The 18,898-nt window shown below is 40.3% G+C and overlaps 1 protein-coding gene and 1 long non-coding RNA gene across 3 annotated transcripts in view; one reads left to right on the top strand and one right to left on the bottom strand.

Annotated features, from left to right (window-relative positions):
• The window catches only part of LOC135279474 (uncharacterized), a 30,352-nt gene extending 14,759 nt beyond the window's left edge, over positions 1-15,593 (top strand). Inside the window, exon 3 of the long non-coding RNA XR_010346705.1 lies at positions 15,517-15,593. This is a non-coding gene — a long non-coding RNA (uncharacterized LOC135279474). The remainder of the gene's footprint in view (positions 1-15,516) is intronic.
• SNX20 (sorting nexin 20) lies at positions 6,028-13,744 on the bottom strand. 2 transcript variants are annotated; one of them, XM_064386887.1, is made up of 4 exons: positions 13,572-13,744; positions 11,349-11,526; positions 9,516-9,667; positions 6,028-7,016 (listed from the first exon to the last, which is right to left on the bottom strand). In XM_064386887.1, the coding sequence occupies exons 2-4, from the start codon at positions 11,512-11,514 to the stop codon at positions 6,348-6,350; spliced, it is 987 nt and encodes a 328-aa protein (XP_064242957.1). In that variant the 5' UTR covers positions 11,515-11,526; positions 13,572-13,744; the 3' UTR covers positions 6,028-6,347. The 2 variants fall into 2 exon arrangements, with proteins under 2 accessions (XP_064242957.1, XP_064242958.1); XM_064386888.1 differs by lacking the exon at positions 13,572-13,744 and adding an exon at positions 11,841-13,436.
• Positions 15,594-18,898: the final 3,305 nt, after the last annotated feature.

Raw genomic sequence — 18,898 nt, 5'->3', positions numbered from 1 at the left:
TTATTTGATAGTTCTTTTAAGAGTTGTGAGTTTTACTTGGTTCCTTTTGATCAGAAGGAAAAGGTACTGTAGGAACTGAGACGCTGCAGTGATTCTGGCTTTGAACTCACCAGGTCTAAAAGCCTGCAAGAACATTTTCTCTTTCAGCTTTCCAGCCAGCTCCTAGAGCTCTGCCTGATAAAGGGCTGTGGTAAATTGTCCTGAAGGACAGCTGGAAAGCAAGGCACTACAGTCTGAGCCCACAATGGAGCTGAGAGATATATATTTAGTTTAATCATATTAAAATTTAAATGTTAAACTTTAGAGTAGATTTTTTAAAAATAAAATTCAAGTCATTAAAAAAAGTTCTCTGCTCCATTCCCTTGAGCTCGCAGGGTCCTGAGCTCCTGAAAATGCTGCGGCTCCATCTAGTGGCACTGCAGCCCTGCCGGGGCAGCAAAGCCTTGGCAATCACTGCCACCCGGGAAAAATAGTGGGATTTAGGTCCCGCATTTTCAGCAAAATTCTTTAATATTTCCTATCGGTTATCACAGAGTCTTGCACTGTCTTGAATGAAAAATATTTAAATTACACTAGTTTAGAGAGATTAGTATATGGAAGTTCATCCAGTGTATTTCTCTGCAGCATTTTTCTGAATAATCACAGTTACATATGTATTCCTATTTCTAATAAAAGGAGGTTGTATGTTTAAAACAGGCACTCTCTCTCTATATATATATATCTATATGCATATAAAACCATGAGGTGCTTGTAAAAGTAACTTTGATCCGAAATTCTTAAACACTTGGAAAGCATTTATTAAGCATCAAAACATTCAAATTTGCTTGCTCTTTCCCCTCATCAACCATCTGTCCATCCACACATCCACTGAGTACAGGGATTGTTTATACAGACAGTAGAACCCATTCTGTTCTCCACTACATTATAACTTAATTTATTTCAGTGTAGCTACTCTCAGCTCTTACTGGTCTGACATGAAAATTTGTGTCCTGTGCATCTACAGAGCATATACATATTCACAAAGTGTGACAAACATATGTTGTAATGTGATCTGAATGTAAATAGGTTGGTTCTTTGGGGTTCTCACCTCACCCAGATGGGAATTGACATTCAGTATTTTACACCATTACAACTGTGTTTAGTTTTTCAACACATCTTGCTCCTGCCTTTGATCTAATAAAAAAATAAACATTCTTGATTTGATTTGCTCAGCTGCTGTCTCAGCCACGAAACCTAGATTTCATCTTGTGTCCTGAACTCCACTCCCATGCTGATTGTACAAATCTGTTGAATTCAATAAATGTATTTAGTCTTATTAAGATTCAGGAAAGCAAATATTATCCTCCAGTGATGCAGCAGATAACAGGAGTTAATAACAAGTATGTGATAAAGATCACAGGATTCCCTGTAAACAAGATGCTGCATTGCACAGAGAGCATCTTGTCTGCATATGTTTCATAAGTAACTAGGCATCCTCATGGGCTTCTTTAGTTATTTTAGAAAGTTGTGTAAACAGTATTATCTGCTTAATGCCCCAAATGATATAATAATTGATATGGAAATGGGGCAAAGCTCAATAGATCGTAATGCAACTCTCCATGGACTCTTGGAGATGATCTGCCCAGATTTTATTTAAATTTTTTTCTCACTTGAATGCAGCCTGTAGTTTGTTAGACATGCTAGGCAGATGTTGGTTGGACAGCATTTTTTTTTAACTTTTTTTCCTCTGAACAAGTTAAATGTGAATTTATACTTGGATTGGTATCTGTTGTAGGTATACTTCAGAGCTGTCAATAGCAATTGGAAAAGTGAGACCATACTGCAAAGCTCTGATGTACTGTGTGCTGTTGTTGAGAAAAGTGGATAGTAACAGATTGCTGATGTATATGGCACTCTGTAGTGGTTGTGGGATTCTTCTTGTTTAGGCTACAAGAGCACTGGAAAGACATTCCAAGGTTCTAAGAAATACTTAGAACTGGAAAAAATGTATTTGAAAATATTTTTCTGTTCCTTCTTGCAGAAAATGATACTGAAGTCTGTAGGTTTTCTATATATTCTAAAAATCTCTTAGGCAAGACTTTTGCTTTTTTATTTTTATAAAGTAGTGGTTAAAATATTTGTGCTATTCAACCACTTATTAGTTCTTCAAATATATTAATTAGTCAGAAATATTTTCTCTTGCATTGACACCTCAGGCAGTTTTCTCAGGGGTATGACAGCAGGCACAGGTGAAGCCATGTTGTGGCTGTTCATGCAAGAAGTACTTAAGAACACACAACTGTGGCACATCTCTGTTTCCAAAGCTGGGATGCCAGCTCTGCTTCAGTATTTCTTCAGGCAATCAGTGTGGTCTCCAGACCACTGCATTAGACCTTGGGAAAAATCACTTCTCTTACTTGTACCACAATTCCCCTAGCTGTAAAATGGGGAAAATGATACCTTGGAATATACTGCTAAAATATAAGTAAAATATAGCTTTATAGAAGACTATTGGTATTCAAAAGAAATCTGAGATTTGATTAGTTGATCAAAGTCACTCAGTGGGCTTGGGACACTGCCAACAGCAGAGCTTGGGTCTCAAGACCTTCAGCTGGAGAGTGACTCCAGCTACCTTCCACGTATGGAAAGTGGCTGATGAAGGTTAGTGATGGGCAAATGAAACAGGACAAATGCCAGCAAATGTTTGCTTCTATCTATTTCATTAAACTGAAGAAATATTTTGTAAAAAGGACACATTGTTTGGGGAGACAGGAAAAGGATGAAATGGATTTATTTATAGAACAGCAGTGAAGAGTGGAGTAAAATGGCTGTGGGGAAGCAGGAGCCACCTGTTTAATTAATTTATGTTATGCCCTTGCATATGTGGCAGTGACAAAGTTTCCTTCTTACAAAATAGTCTCACTGATGCAGTCCTTTTCCCTTTCGTTGACCTGGCACCTGGAGGGGTGAGATGTGTCCTCTGGGGACAGCACATGAAGCCTTTAGAGACTGCACAAACATTTCAGCCATTGCTTCTCCAGTGCCTTCTCAAGGGGAGTTAAGGGAGGGCAACCTGTAAGCAAGACAGGTAGATATGCATGAAAATGGTAGCTATTTCTCTTTTGAGCCACTCTCAAAACATTATTCAGAGGAAAACTAAGATGAGGTGGCTGGTGTAGAGCACCCATTCCACTGTTATACACACATCTTATGGAAAAGCCAGGACAATACAGCAACACTGCTCATTGCTGCAAAGTTAATGGGAGAGATGCTAATCTTGTCTGACTGCCTGCAGGAAATCTGTCCTACCTGCCTACCTATTTTTGACTGTGGAAGACAAAGCCAGAGGGAACCTGGTCCTTGCAGGCTTCTTGCCAGTGGTAGACAGTATGGGAGCAGGAGTGCCATTACCTTTTAGTTTAGTAACATGTAATTTCTGTTACATGTAATAACATGTAACTCACTTTGTTGTAAAATCAACTAAAAAAGAATATGCGGAAGTTGACTCTTGAAATGTGTGTAAAAGGAAGCAGAATTTTTTTGGCCGGTCCAACCACTCTGAGATTCTACAGCTAAGAAATCAGAATTGGCTGATTGTCTGTGGGGCTGACCAGCCAGCTTGGTCTCACTACAGTATTACAGTAAAATGTAATACAGAGATAATTTTGTAACTTCTCTAGTTTATTAAGAAATAACACCCGATTCTAAAATAAGACTGCAGTGGTAGAGAAACTGCAATCCACAATAAGCACACAGGTTTGGCAACTCAATCCCTCTAAAATTCTCTTCTGCCTCAAGATATCCTTGAGAATTGGAATAGGCTTGTATATCCTCATGCACATTTCCAAGTTAAATGCTGGACTCATTCAGTCAAATTTCACAACTGTCCTGTTCCATGGGTACTGAGAACCTGAATCAGGAAACTTTATGGGGAAGTACTGTGGGAGGAAATACGGGCAGGGAGATTAAGTTCCTTGTGCTGGGTTCAGACGAAGTCTGTGGCAGAGCGCCAGGTGAAATCCAGGCACAGTGCAGACACAAAAGGCATGCCAGGGGGAACACAGAACTGCCAAAACAAGGGTCCCTCCACTCCTTTCTGTTTAGAAAAAGACGTCACCCAGGATTGCTTTTAAAGCCCTCCCTAGGGTTAGGGTTCCAAAAACCACACAGCCTACAGCTCTAGGCACGCTGCAGTTACAATAGGCATGCCAAGGGGAACACAGAACTGCCACAACATGGCTTCTTGCACAGCTTGTTCCTTTGAGCCACCCCTTGTCCAAGGATACTTTTACTGCTCTGCTTAGGGTTAGGGTTCCAAAAAACCACAATGCCCAGAGCTCCAAGCACACTGCTGTTGCAAAAGGCATGTCAGGGGGAACACAGAACTGCCAAAATATAACCATAACCCTAAACCGAACTCTAACCCTCACTCTAATGGCCAAATTCTAACCCTAACCCTAAAGGATGAACCCTAATTGCCTAACCCTAACCATTACCCTAACAGGCTAATCCTAATGGTCTAACCTTAATCCTAAATCTAACCTTAATGGCCTAACCCTAATCCTAACCCTGATCCTAACCCTAACCCTCACAGTAAGCCTAACCATAACCTTAACCCAACCCCAATCCTAACCTGCTGATGCCCACCCTGGTGTGTATACACACACAGATGTTTCCTTTCAAATGCCTCCTGCCTGAAATGTATCACAGATTCAATTTACACACCAGGAATGAAAGCAGTGACCACCAGGTGGCCACTCTTGGGAGGGCATTTTCAGTGCATCACCAGTCTGAGCTCCTTGGCAATATCAGCAAGGACACCAAATTGAGGCTAACCTCAAGCAGGCAGCTCTCACATGCCTTTAAAGAGGCAGGTAGATATTCATGGACCATCCCATAGAAACTGAGGAGGATCCAAGAAAACTGTGCCTAGGATGCTGCACACAAGGATGGGAGGGGGCAAAAGGGAGGAAATTTTTTTTTTCCAATTCTTTTGTTTTTTCATCACAACCTGTTGTGGGGTTAGAGCAGTGTGAAGGCCATGCTTCCTTTCTGCCTGAACTTTAAACTGCCTGAGTGTGATGCAGACCCCAGACAAGCTTTTTTCTTGACTGCTTTGTTACTGATTCATACATCCTCTAAGAAGGTGTTACCTTTGATCCGTTTTAACTGTCCTGCAATATGCTATGTTGTGGGAAGATTAGCCCTTAAGTCTCTTAATTAATTACTCTTAATTCTATTACTTCCGTATAACTAGCAAAAATAATAATTGTCAAATAACAAATAATCCATGTATTTTGCATTTAATGCCTAGCTGTTAATAGCTACTTAAAATATTAACTTTCCATCCTAGACAGTCCTATTATTCTGTATTTTTTTCAAGACATCCTTCTTGTAACAATACACAACAAAGTTTTTCAGCTTCAGTACACTTCCAATTAGCTGAATCTCTCATGTCTTGGGTAGAAAAATTAAAACAGTTTTTCCTAAGTTATAGACAATGTCATTGTGGTGTGGGTAGTATCTGTAACAGAAGTACAGGGCTGAAGTACTCAATGAACTATGTTCAGCAGAGAATAATGACCCATGCTAGATAATGACAAGCTTATTACATTATTTATGAGAATTAATTTACTAGCTTGTTAAAATAAGTGTATGGGAGAGACCTTAAAGTAGAGGGAAATTACCAAGGCAGGCAAGCAAACAAGAATATGCCTTCAATGCAGAAAGTCAAAAAACTCTGTTAGTTCCAAAAGGGAGATGAAGTGTATTCCCTCATCTGTGATGGAGTGACCATCACCTGTATTTTTTGCTCCCACCCAAGTTGATTGTAAACCCTCCCCCTCCTCCTGCCCACAGCAGCTGCGTTCAGTGGGAACAGGACCAATCCCATCATCCCCAGAAATGGTAAAGTGCCATTTGACCAGGTCTCAGCTGGAGGAGCAAAAAAACTACATTCAGTGTCTGAGGATGTACCCTCTTCAGATTGCACCTACTGAGAAGATATTTTTCTTCATGAAAGAAAGTAGTTTCCACATGAACAAGTAATGCCTCTGATTCTGTAGATTTTCAAGTACTTTATTTTCTTATTCTGACTTTTCACACAAAATAAGCTATGTTCAAAATAACCAAATCATAAATTATTCTTTTCTTGCACTTTTCCTTCAAGAAACCTTAAAGTGCTCCTCGGGAACTCCTCATTTCTGTACAGTAGATGTAATACATTCCAATATAGATGTTAATGTCCCTTTGAACATAGAGTATATTTAATTTTTTTTCCTATTAATGCAATGTTAGGTAACACAATCAGGTAATTTCCAGTTCCCATTCTTTCAAGAGTTTGCTCTTTCATTAAATTTTTCTTGTGTTCACCGTACGTACTCCCGAACTGCAAGTTCTTTCAGGGTAAAAACCCGTATGGGATCTTTCTTTGTCTTCCATTCTTCCAGTTTTTCTTGCAAAGACAGAAAATCCTTGCCAAGCTCATATGCCAGAGTGATCATTGTTTCTAACAGTGGCACATAATACCTGTGGCTGGTATGCACACAAAGGCGTGACAGAGCTTTTTCTCCAAATTCAAAGGCACTTGCTGGGTTTTCCAGGTCCTTGTGGCACACCACGATGGCACAGAGAGTAGGCACAATTGCAACAGGGTTCCCTCTCGTCAGCCTTTCCTGCAGCCCAATGACTTCTAAAAGGATTTCCAGAGCTTTGGTGTACTGGCCACCCCGCAGGCAACCATATGCTTCCTGAAGCTCTGGCCTTGTTAAAAAGTCAATAAATTTTTTTGATCTTCTGATGTATTTCATAGAATATAGGAGTCTCAGGTAGTCCTTGAAGGCTAATTTTCTTTCATTGATTATTTCTTCTGTGAAGTTTCCTGTTAGAGCTTTTTTGGGAAAGGTTACATCTTCCAGTTCTTCGCTAAATTCTTCCAGCAGTTTTCTGTGCAGTTTCTCAAAATCTGAATAACGCCGCTCAATTACAGACTTGTTGCTGTCAAAACTCCCTGTTTGCAAAATGATGATTTTATACATCTAAACACAATCAAAGAGAAAAAATAAGCATGAGAAGGGACCATTCTAGCCCCAGTGCAGTCAGATTTTGTCTGCAAAGCAGACTTTGTGCTTGTTCAGTCCTCTGGCTGAAACAGTCCTGCACCAATTCTCTGTGTGTAATCTCGTGTACTCCTGCTAAATCAGTTACTGCCTGGGATTACAGTGCATGCTCAGTGTAGACCTGAAAGATCTGTAGCCATCAAACTAAAAATTCCCACCTCCTGCTGTTCTGTACTTCTGTCACCAGGCTTAGGTTTAGCACGTAAGTAAGTTGTACATAAAGAGAGCACTAACAGATCCCATCCTGCAAGGTGCTGGGAAAGCAAACTAGCAGCAGACTGAAGCACATGAAAACACTCAAAGCATTTCTGTGCTTTGTTTATAACAGCCATGGCTGCTGTAATCAATCATCTTCAGTGAACTGAATGGATTTCCCAGACTTAATATTGAATGTAATATATTTTACATCAGTCATAATATTCAGAAATGCCCTTTGTATAGGACATTCCTAGGGATTTGGGGTGTTAGTAATGCTGTGAAGGAAGAGGGAGTATTTGGCAATATATCTGGTGTGTGCAATAATAAGATGGAGCAACTCCAAATACTTTTCTCTCCTCTAAACCATTGTCCTGTATTCAAACTTAATTAACATTTAAATAATACCAAAAAAGTAACATTTCTACAGCAATCTGCTATCCAAAGGCCTTCACTAGCAGCTAACAGCTGTGCTGCCCCACTTAACAGTACTCAAGAGCACATCTTCCTCAGCTCTTCACTAGCCCCAAAAAGACCATAATAAATGTGGTATTGGGCAAATAGCTGCAAAATTCTGTGCTGTGTTGTCCAAATAATCTCTTCTGGCTCTGATCCAAGCACAGTGATGCTGAGGAAGAGCCAACCCCTGATGTGTGTAAACCATGGTAGCTCCACGGGGGCCAGTTTAACTGTGTCACCAGACACCAGCTAAGGACACAGACTGCTGACCTCCTGGATGATGACCATGTTCACTTCCAACTTCACCCTGTGCCCATTAATTTACACAGGAGCTGGAGGAGTTTTGCTCATGCCAGTTATTTTCTCTGCTGCTGTTGAAGGCTGCAAACCAGTACTCGCACTATGCCTGTCTGATTCTCTTCCTTGTTTTTCCTTAAAGAGAAATTCTCTCTTTTAATCTTTATAAATGATCTTTACAGGCACTTCTTGAAAGGCTTCTAAATTTGAGCTGACTTCTCTGATCTCTTTTCATTTGTAAGCACTGTGACATTTTCCTATAGTTTGTCCTGCTCCCTGCTGAAAAGTGAATATATGCCTGATGCATTCTAAAACAATCATAAGAGCATTTTTTTAAGCTATCATTTTATCAAGGGCAGCTAAGTGAATAATTTACAAGTACTTGCTTTTTTATTTGTGGAGTGTGCATGAAAAAGGTAAGAAGTAGCACTTAATTAGACTGTCATTTAAATTGGCTCAGTTTTGTTGTAATGTAAATCTTTTTGCCTAGGCTTGTGACTTATGACTAAGTTTATTTGCACATATGCTGAATGATACTCTTGCTCTCATGCAGTTGCACAAAACCAATTTCTAGCTATTCAGAAGCTGAATATTCAGGGGTGTATGCAAGAAAAGCAGCAACTAAGTAGGTGTGCCCAGTATGCAACAAGATGTAAGGACAGTCTCCAAAACATTTACTTGCTTCAAATTCTACCAAATTGGATCACCCAGTATCAGCAATGCTGATTCTTGGCATTTTTCATCTACAGATCTCACAGACTGTAGCAAAAAAGGAAAGCATCTCTATCTGAATTTCACAGGAGTACTAAAAGGCACTTGGTCTAGATCAGTCCTTCTGAAGGCCAGGAGCAGAATCAGAAATAAAAGCTTTGTACAGTCAGTAGTGGGAAAAAAATACAAAAATCCAACCTACTTGGTTGTTCCCACTCCTCATATTCATGTTTCATCTTAAAAATATGACAGAAATATGCCACCTAAGGGAGCTCCAAGTAAGGAAGGAGAACAATCCCAAGTGATCTAGCTGGAGGATTCTTAGACTTTGTCAACATCAAAGAATTCTGCACTTGTGCTAAGAGAAACCTCTGATGTGGAAGTTATACAAATGCACTGCAGCTGCTACAGCTGGCTAGCTCAGTGGAAGTGCAAATATTTTTACATTTGTGTGAATTTCCTTAATGTTGACAAAACTCTGTGTTTTAAGGATACTCAAGATACTAATTTATTTGATAACACTTTTCCACTGCAGCAGATTTTGTGAACTGACTGTCAGAGGGGTTTTTTAGATGCAGATTCCACCAGGCAAGCCAATACAATCAGTGAGAACAGGTTCTATTCAGTGTGATCCTGGCTTGCAAAACTTGGCCCTTGCTGAGCCTTTCATGTAGTGAGGCTTGCTGTGTGCTGTGCAGACCCCTGCAGAGTGAATAAAAATTAATGATCTTCTTACATATTCATTTCTTAGCTTACCACATATTTAGATAAGTGGTGCTCTACAATTCTGGTTGATGGGATTTCAAAAAGGAGTTTGATTTGTTTGCACTGGCGTTTCTCATTCCTCCAGTATTCCTGAAGCTCCTTAGTGGTCATCGAAGAGTTGGGACTTAGGGTTGCACTGGAATCTAAAACCAATATATTTAGTATTTCAGATTATATTCTTTGCATTTGGAAAGAAAATTCTTATGTATTTGTTGTGAAAGCACAGCCTAGATTTTCTGTTGCTGTAACAGCAAGACCTAAAGACTGATAAAATAAATTATTTTACTGCTAACAGACAGGAACAGATGCTTTGAGGAAAGCTATTAGGGTCTGGCATTTTGAAAGAAAAATTATCACCTGCAGAATACAAAATTGTAGAGAACCTATTGCCATGAAATAGAGTATGTCAAGGTTGTAACCTAGGGCACAATCTGAGCAGGATATTTTCTTCATCGTCTCAGAAGTACCCTAAGAAACACTGACCGAGTCTTGTGAGTCAGATGTTTCTCCAGGCTTCTTTGTTGCTAAATGGATGAGATAATACAATGCAGCTGCAAACTCAAATGTATATTCAAAAACTGACCCTACTCAAATATGGGGTTTGTGCAGTAATCGGAGAAAGCTGAGAAAACATGAATCTCCTAACCTCAAAGTTGGATAACCAGCTCAGCTGAAGGAGGATTTACCACATTCTCTCTCTTTTTTATTTTTCCTGTAGCTGAACTGATGGCACAGTTCAGCTATATATAAAATCTACAATTTTTATATATATATAAAATATATATTTTTATATACCTCCCTCCTTTTCCCTCTCTCTCTTCCCATAGTCACACACACACACATATATATATATTTATGCACATATAAAAAATATGGGACAGCTGGTTGGAGAGTTTGCTTACAGGAGAATTTGATGTAGAATTAAAAAAATTTCTCTGTCTTTGAAATCTACTGACAAGATTTCATCAGGTGCCATATAGGCTAGATAAGTGGATAAAAGAAATGGAATATTTGTATCTCGGTGGGCACACTGGTCCCAGTTTCTAATCAAGGATGTCTTTGTCAAGGCAGTCAGCTGAAGTCAGTCTGCAGTGTATGGAGCCAATGGAGGTGAAGGAGCACAACTGAAGGGCAGGAGAACAGCTTGATGCAGAAACAGACTTGTAAAGGCACCACAGTACTCTTTCAGTGGCCTCCCTTTTACATGTTCTTAATCATTTGACCATACAATTTCAATTATCAAGGCCTTGGGGGTTTGGCTCAAAGCATCTATTTCCTAGGAGAGGTGGTTTTTATAACATCCTTCCAGATTTAAAATCTTGATGAGATTACAGATATTTAAGGTTATATATAACATTTTATTTAATAACAGGTGAGAGTAATCTTAGGCATGGTGAATGTTCAGTGCTGCCTCTTTAAAGGCATGTGAGAGCTGCCTGCTTGAGATTAGGCTCAGTTTGGTGTCCTTGCTGATATTGCCAAGGAGCTCAGAGCGGTGATGCACAGAAAGTGCACTCCCAAGAGCGGCCATCTGGTGATCACTGCTTTCATTCCTGGTTTGTAAATTGTGTAAATTAAATGTGTGATACATTTTAGTCAGGAGGCATTTGAAAGGAAACATCTGTGTGTGTATACACACACCAGGGTGAGCATTGGTTCCACTATTGCTACATTATTACTACAAGTGTACTCAAGGCTTTTTTTCAGTGGAATATGGCAGTAGAGCTTTGAACCACTGCTGCAATAAATAAGCAAAGTTTTTAATACAAAAGATTAACTCCATAAACAGCTAGATGAAAAATAAAATTAAAGGATAGCATCAACCTTGCGTCTCATCTTTTTCTGGTTCTTCTTTTCTCACTTGACATGAAATTTCAGCTTTGGGTTGATTTTCTTCTTCATCAGATGGACTTGTGGTAGAAGATGTAGTAATTCTGCTTACAGCTTCCAACAGTTCCCTTTCTGCTGTGCAGTGTGAATCTTGGTCCATTGCTTCCTATCACTGAAAGATTACAAACCCCATGACATTTCTTAGTACCACACCTTTAGGGGATCCACTTTGGCAATTTTCTTGTATTATTCATTCTGTTGTTTTCATTCTATTCATTCATCTTTCATTCTATGTTCTCTGTGAACTTGTATCAGTGCAACTTCATAAAAACTAAAGTAATTAATAGAAATATCTACATAGCAAGAACCACCCCTATTACTCTTACCAGTGAAAATGTTTGGATATTTTTCTGTCAGCTTAAAATCAAATAAGAAAACCATAAGAAGTTATATTGAATAAGATTAGACGGGGAACTCAGTTCTTACCTATGAGAATTTTATCATGAACTTCAGTGTGGGCAGATTTCTTCCTCCTTGTATTTTGCCCTCAAGCTTGCAAGTATGAACTCAGATGAACTAAAAATCTTTGAGATAATTAGTATAACCAGCAGCCTGGTTCTCTTACACTGCTAAAATTTACTGTTCTCAGGACTCAAAAACTTATTGTCTGTTCTTAATCTGTAGGACAAAATAGGGTAAGAAGATCTAAAATAGTATAAAGTTTTTATCATATTTCACAGTTTTAGGTTCCCTCCAGAGACTTGTCTCTGTACTGTGAAAACAAAACAACTGACTTTGACAGTGCCTTGATGAAGGAGATCTGAATTTTGTTATTATTATACAGGAAGTATTCTCCTTTTACTTGTTCTTTTACCCTAGATATACCGTGCTACTTTAGATCTGTTGTGCTAGGACAAATATTTTACCATGTACTAACAAAATGCTTAATACAATATACTCCTGCTCCATAGACCACGCTGACCAGTCTGCTGCTTAAATATCTCCACACTTAAGGATGTTCTTTGATTTGTTTGGGTTTTTTTAAACAAACAAACAAAACCTGCCTGTTGCACCACTGTTACACGAGAAGTTGAAAAAGTTCTAAGAACCTCCTAACAACTTGCCAAGGTGCCATGTTCCCTTAGCATGAGCAAAGTGTTGCTCACAGTTCAGCCAACAAGTGAAAACCAAGAAGCTCTGCTGAAACAATGCCCAAGCAGTAGTTATTAAGCAATGGGAGGTTTTAGGAGGGTTGTTGCTACATATCATTTTGCCTCTACTCGTCTACCACACAGTTATGCAATGCTGGATACAGAGGTGAGGAAACTCCTTCAGCAGACCTATTGATTTCTGGCAAGTTGTAAGGCTATAAAAAGAAAAGAAATTACTTTCCTCACTGGAAATAATGGAAGTGCAAACCACTTTCCTCTAAGAGAAACCTATCCTTTGGCTGGCTTGCACAAGTAAGCGTACAGATGTTGTCATCCTCCTTAATGAAAGCATCATGGGAGCTCTTTTTCTTGGAGTCAAAGTTCTCACTGCTCTTCAGTCCTCCTTATGATCTGCTTTTTGAACATGAAGAATAGCCACTTACTTTTGTTTAACTACTCAGTCTTCTGAAAATCACAAAAGGGCATATATCACAAGAATATATATATATTAGATTAAATGAGGAATCTGAAAAAGGCCAAACAGCTTTAAATGACAACTTTTTTCTTGGATATGAGTTGGGATAACTTTATAAGAAAAATTGTGTTTACACTGAAAAAAAACATTTGTATGTGCATAGTTTTATATTTATAAATATATATATGAGTATATATATGTATATATACATATACACATACATATTTATTTAATTTTTATACTGGTTTAAAACATTGTTTATCAGGATCCATAACACACCTGCAAACAGAAGAATGCAGAAGTGGATGTTATGACTCACAAGTATTCTACTTCGAATACATGTACCTTAAATACTAACTGCACTTCATGCAAACAGTTTCATTTTCACAGCTAAAACCCATGGCGAGCTCTTTTAGCTAAGCTACTACTTATTTAAAAAAAAAAAAAAAGCAAACCAGCACAAGCCTCCTGCAACACATTGCACGGCGTTATCTAGAGCAGACACTCATCCTGTTCCGCGTCGGGGTCGGTGCTGCTCCGGCTCCCGCAGTGTTTAAGCAGCCCGAGCCCCGCAGCGCCCGCAGCACGCACCTGCAGCCCGCGGAGCTCCTTCACCGGCGGCGCGCAGGGAGCGGGGCCGCGCACAGCCCGCCCGGCCTTCGCACAGCGCGCAAAAAGATGTCTGTGCCTTCTTCGAGCGGGCACATTCTGTGTCGGACAAAAAGGAAGGAAGAAGCCTCGGTAAATGACACTTCCCCGTGCCATTGGCCCGTTTGCGCAAGAAGCCTCCGGTGCCTCCCCCGCCGGGGCTGGCCCGGCCCCGCTCCGGGGCTCCGGGGCTCCGAGGCAGCGCCCCCGGCACCCCAGAGACCTCCACAGCAAGCGACACAGCCAACACAGCCCTGCAAACTGCCCTGCACGGGCAGAGAAACAAAAAAAACATTCTTAGCAAAAGGGAGATTAGGGCGAGAAAAGAGCTAAATACGTAAAATGTACTTATGCGGAAAAATAATGCCCCTTGGGATGTCTTTAAAATATAGGCTTAACATCCAGTTCAGGAAAAAAATGCACATGGCATCACAACAAACAGCCTTGCTCTGCGTAAACTTGCACTTCTGACAGAAATCCTGATCCTGCATAGTGCAGAACACATGATTAATTTAAAATATCTGCTCAATTAAATTTCAAATAGGAGCATTATCATATCTGACATGATTACTAAACTTGAGATGGGCTTAGGAGTGTGCCTAAAATTAATCCTATATGTGCTTAAATTCATTGTTAAACTGAGGACAAGATGAAGAAGAATAATGTATTAATAGATACATCCTTTGGCCCAGATGCTTCCTTTTGGAGTTCACTTCAGTTTGGAAATTTGCTTTAAACCATCAGGATAGCTATTCCTGGGGTAAATAATATGGGCTATCTTTTTTTAGTAAGGTAAGTTTCCCCTCTGCCAAAGTTCAGTCACTGAAAAACCAAGCAATTTTAATGCAGCACAAATGTGGGAGGCAAGCATCCAAAGGACCACATGGATGCTGCCCCACACATTCCTTTAGAACAAACGATTTAAAATAATGTAAAATCAGGGCCATAAACTAGTAATACTTCTCTTCTGCTTTATTTGCAACATAAAACAATGCCAACTTTAACTTGGACTTGGTCTAAATGTAGGAGTTTGCCCAAATAGCTGTCAGAATGATGAAAAATCCCTTGCTACAGTCACACTGGCAAAAGCCCTGGAGTAGATGCCGTTATATTGGCAGAGTCCTTCGGCCACTTTAGCACATTCCATGAGAAAAGTGATTTAAGTTACACCTGAAAAGAAATCTGTGCTTGCCAATTCAGCTCTAAGGTGTAGCTATACCAGCCAACTCTTTTAAGTGCAGACAAGGCATGGGTTCCTGGCACTACTCTCATTCCTTTAAAGCTAGATTTATGGGTTTGGTTACAATTGTGAGCAAAAACCGAGTGGGATTTCAGTGTATTTCACTCATACTGACAGTTTACAGATGTATCTAAGCTTTGAATTTGGAAACAGTTAATTTATGTGTTGCCAAAAAGCAGAGTATTATTTGGTGGTGTTTAGTGCTATTGTCCTGTTCTTGGTAAAGCGAAAAAAAAAGAAAAAAGTACATTTTTCAGTTTATTAAGTGTGACCTCTACTTTCAATTATTTCAGAATAAGTAAGTTCTAGTAAAATTAACCTGGATGATTAAAAGAAATGAAATGTGTTAGTATGTTTTACCAATCAAGGGTGTCTGCCACAACAGAGGCAGCTATTATGGTCACAGCTGGCTCCTGAGGGTGTTCCTCACGCCCAGGAGCTGTGACATCCACAGCAGGTTTGGCAGGCTGCAACTCCTCATCCTGCTCCCAGGAGCTCAGGTTTGGTCCAAACAGCACCTTGTCCTTCACTGGGACCCAGTGCTGTTGGTCTGGCAGCATTTAACTTTCCTAAGTGTCTACTTGATTAGCACATGCAAAACACACTGTTAGCAGTATGCATAACTAATATTTCTTTCTGTATTCTCAGGTACGCTTCCAAATATTATGGTTAAGAAGTTGAAAAGAAAATTTTCACAATGGCAGCAAAACATTCCGAGAGACAGGCAAGTGTACTTACACCATCAATTTACCTTAATACTCAAAAAACTGTGGTATATTTTAATGGAAAAGCATTTTCTGTCGTTGTCAGGGATGGAAAAGGCACCCTGATGCAGTGGTTCACTCCGAGTTTGTATTCTGTGAAAGCACTTTGTCAGACATAAAGACCACGGTGTTATAATGCACCTACCAGGGGATATGGGAAATGTGTGCTCTGCAATAATGCAGGAGTGAGGCAAGGTTAAAATCATAACAGTGCAGTGCATAAAAGGTGGTTGTCATGTGAGTTATGCCCTCCATATCATTTAAGATGAAATGAGGCATTTTAAGAAGGAAGCTGGAAAGTTTATGGCCAAAACTTGGTGAGCAGCCAAGAGATGAGCCAGCATTGTGATGCCATGTAAAGGGTGCCTGCCACTATTGAAAGGCTGTGTGCTTTTGGTAGTTAAAGAACCAAAAGGGATTGCCCCAGTGTCAAACATTCTGCCTTGATTTATACCCTGATCTGGGCAGTTCCCATTTTCCCAATCAGACAGATTACAAAAACCCTGACAGATACAATATGTAACCATAGACTACAAAGTTGGTATCAGCTGGAAAACTTAGGAGCTAAATCAATGTCATATATGAACTGCAATTTTCTGGCAGATTTTATTGGCATTTTATCACAGGCAGAGCAAGGTCTTATTCTTGTTAAAGAATGTGGCTGTAATATCCCTATTACAAAATACTCTTCAGCTTCTGTCCTAAGAAGTGCAGCTTCAGGCAACTTCACAGTCTGTGCTGTTTTTCCATCTCAAGCCCCAAACTATTTAGCTAAACATGGTTTATTTTACTAAATCATTCATTAGAACAGTAGATAATGACAAAAAGCCCTAAACAAACAAGGGCAGGCAGAAATACCTGACATATTTACCCAAGTCCCTTTTTATAATATAACTAATATTTAGAAAATGCAGTCATATTGTCTTTGATGCTTCTACAAGAACCTTTCCTCTCTGTTTTTTTTAATGCAGCTGGATAAATACCAACCACTTCCATGTTTGAATTAGCAGAAAAAAAATCATCTGTTTTGATGAATATTCTGTACTTTTGGGACAATGCTGTGATAAATTAATACCATACTCCTATCCTGGCACAGAACAAAATTCGCTTCCATTCTATGCCATAATTTGTAATTGCACAGTGTTGTGTCGTTTGGAAGTGGAATTTGTTTACCATACTTCATTATTACAAAACATATCTCTCTTAACAAGAGTGTAGTTTAAAGAAATCATTTGCTGTTTAATGGCAAATGTCTCGTGCTGGTGTTACTGACAGGGTTTTCAACATAAAAGAGACGTAGCAGGCCCATTGTACACTGCCAAAGTCCTGTTATCACTTTACAACTCCTCCATACTTCTGAAGGAGTATGAAGGAGCTTTAGAGTAAACAGCAGTCCTGGCCTGCCTTTCATCTGTGGTCTGTCAGTGACACGGAGCTGTGTGCAAGCCAGTGGGTCAATAGGATATTAACTTGGGTTAAATGTCACAAGCACTGCTCTGTCTGCAGAATGACAGCCTTTGTCAATGGGCCATGTTGGTCATTTTTCCTGCTGGATTCATAGAGGGTTAAGTGCATAACTACATGGAATATAGAGTATTTTTAAACATTTGGTTCTGAGTTTTTAGGAACACTACATGTAGTCATTCCTATCAAGCAGTTTGATATTTTATACTCATGTGTCTGTCCCCTTTTCTTCTCACATATAATTATGGCGTACTTTGGCTAATACTTACAGTCCTGTTCCACATGTGATTTATTTATACCCAATGTGCAAACATAATGAAATTTGGGATAACAGGACTTACAGCAGACATGTTAGTGCAGTTTGCAGTAGCACGAGGCAGCTCCTCAAGCAGAGGCTGCAGCAGCTGTGTGTAGATAGCCACCTTGAGGATCAGCAGAGCATGACTCGGGGTTACTTTGCTCTTCTGCAAAACGAGGAAGGCATAAATCTTAGTATATTGTTTAGTGTAATACATTTTCAATGTTATTTATTGTTTAAAAATGAAATGAGACTTTGAAATGCAATTTTTCTTTTAAGGAACTAGGGGGAATGATTAGTGTGACATCTCATTTCTTCCTCAGGAGTTCCCAGAAAACTCCTGCTGGTGTCTGTGTCCTTTCCATCTTGCACATACCCACACAAATAAAACCCCCTGTTCTGCCCTCCCATCCTCCTAGCAAAAGCCTTGGTAGTGACTCAGAGTGCTTCAGAGCTTAGAAATGGGCACTCCAGACTGGTGTGGGGCTGCATTGGACCTGCTTACTGACTGTCTCTGGATTCTGGAGAGCTACGGGGAACGGGATAACTGGAACGGCCTTTAGCTAATGTTGAACTGCACATGTTACTAAATTACATAAAAACATATATTAAGGGTATGCTACAGATGCTAAGAAACCAGGAAAGTGTTTATTTATATGCCAATATTACTGTAACCTCCTGAGGTACATGATCAAATGCTGTATCTTTAAAAGATGTTTCTTTGTAGGAAGCCCACTTCTAAAAGTGCAAAACTTTAGAAATATTTTTAAGTGAATTTAAAGCACTAGTTTAGAATCCTACATGAATAAAAACATATCTTCTCCAAAATAACTGCTTTTTTTTTGAAATGCTGAATGTGTGTATGGAGCCTTTAAACCCAACTGTCCTGTTGAGAAACTCCCTTCTATACCAGAGCTCATTCTCTCATTCATAATTTAAGCAGAGCTCACTATCTATAAGCAGCAGCAGACAGAATAAGTGGAACAGTGGAAGTTGCTAAGTGGACAGAACAGCGCAGCATTCAGATGACAGGCACAATCAAAAGTAGGTCGGGCAAAGAGGAACCACATTTGGCTTTTATTACATGAAATATTCAGCAGCATTACTTCAATTTCTTGGGAGTAAAAATATTTCAGAAGCGGGTACTGAAGCCAGACCGAAGCCTGACATCCGCGAGCCGGCTCTGGCGCTCGGAGCCGGCGGAGCCCCCGGGGAGGTCGGGGCTGTGCAGGGGAGCGCCCCTCGCCCCTGGCTCCCCGCAGCACGCGGAGGGCCTGGCGCTGATCCCGCCGGTAGCTGTGCTCCCGGCCCGCGGAGGTTCCTGACCGCACCGCGATGTCTCTGCCGCCTCCCGAGGAGCGTCGGTCCCGCCCCACGTGCTGCGCGCACCGGGGACAACGACCAGAGACTCCGGCTCGGGACTCGGCGCTGGACGCGGGCGTGTCCCTGCCCAGGGCGGGCTCGGTCGGGGCGGAGCGGCCTGCAGCAGTGGAACCCAAGGCGG

This window comes from Passer domesticus, chromosome 12 (assembly GCF_036417665.1).
Source record: "Passer domesticus isolate bPasDom1 chromosome 12, bPasDom1.hap1, whole genome shotgun sequence".
Lineage (NCBI taxonomy): Eukaryota > Metazoa > Chordata > Aves > Passeriformes > Passeridae > Passer > Passer domesticus.
The sequence above is the reverse complement of the archived record's forward strand: the minus strand, read 5'-3'. Positions and strand labels throughout refer to the sequence as shown.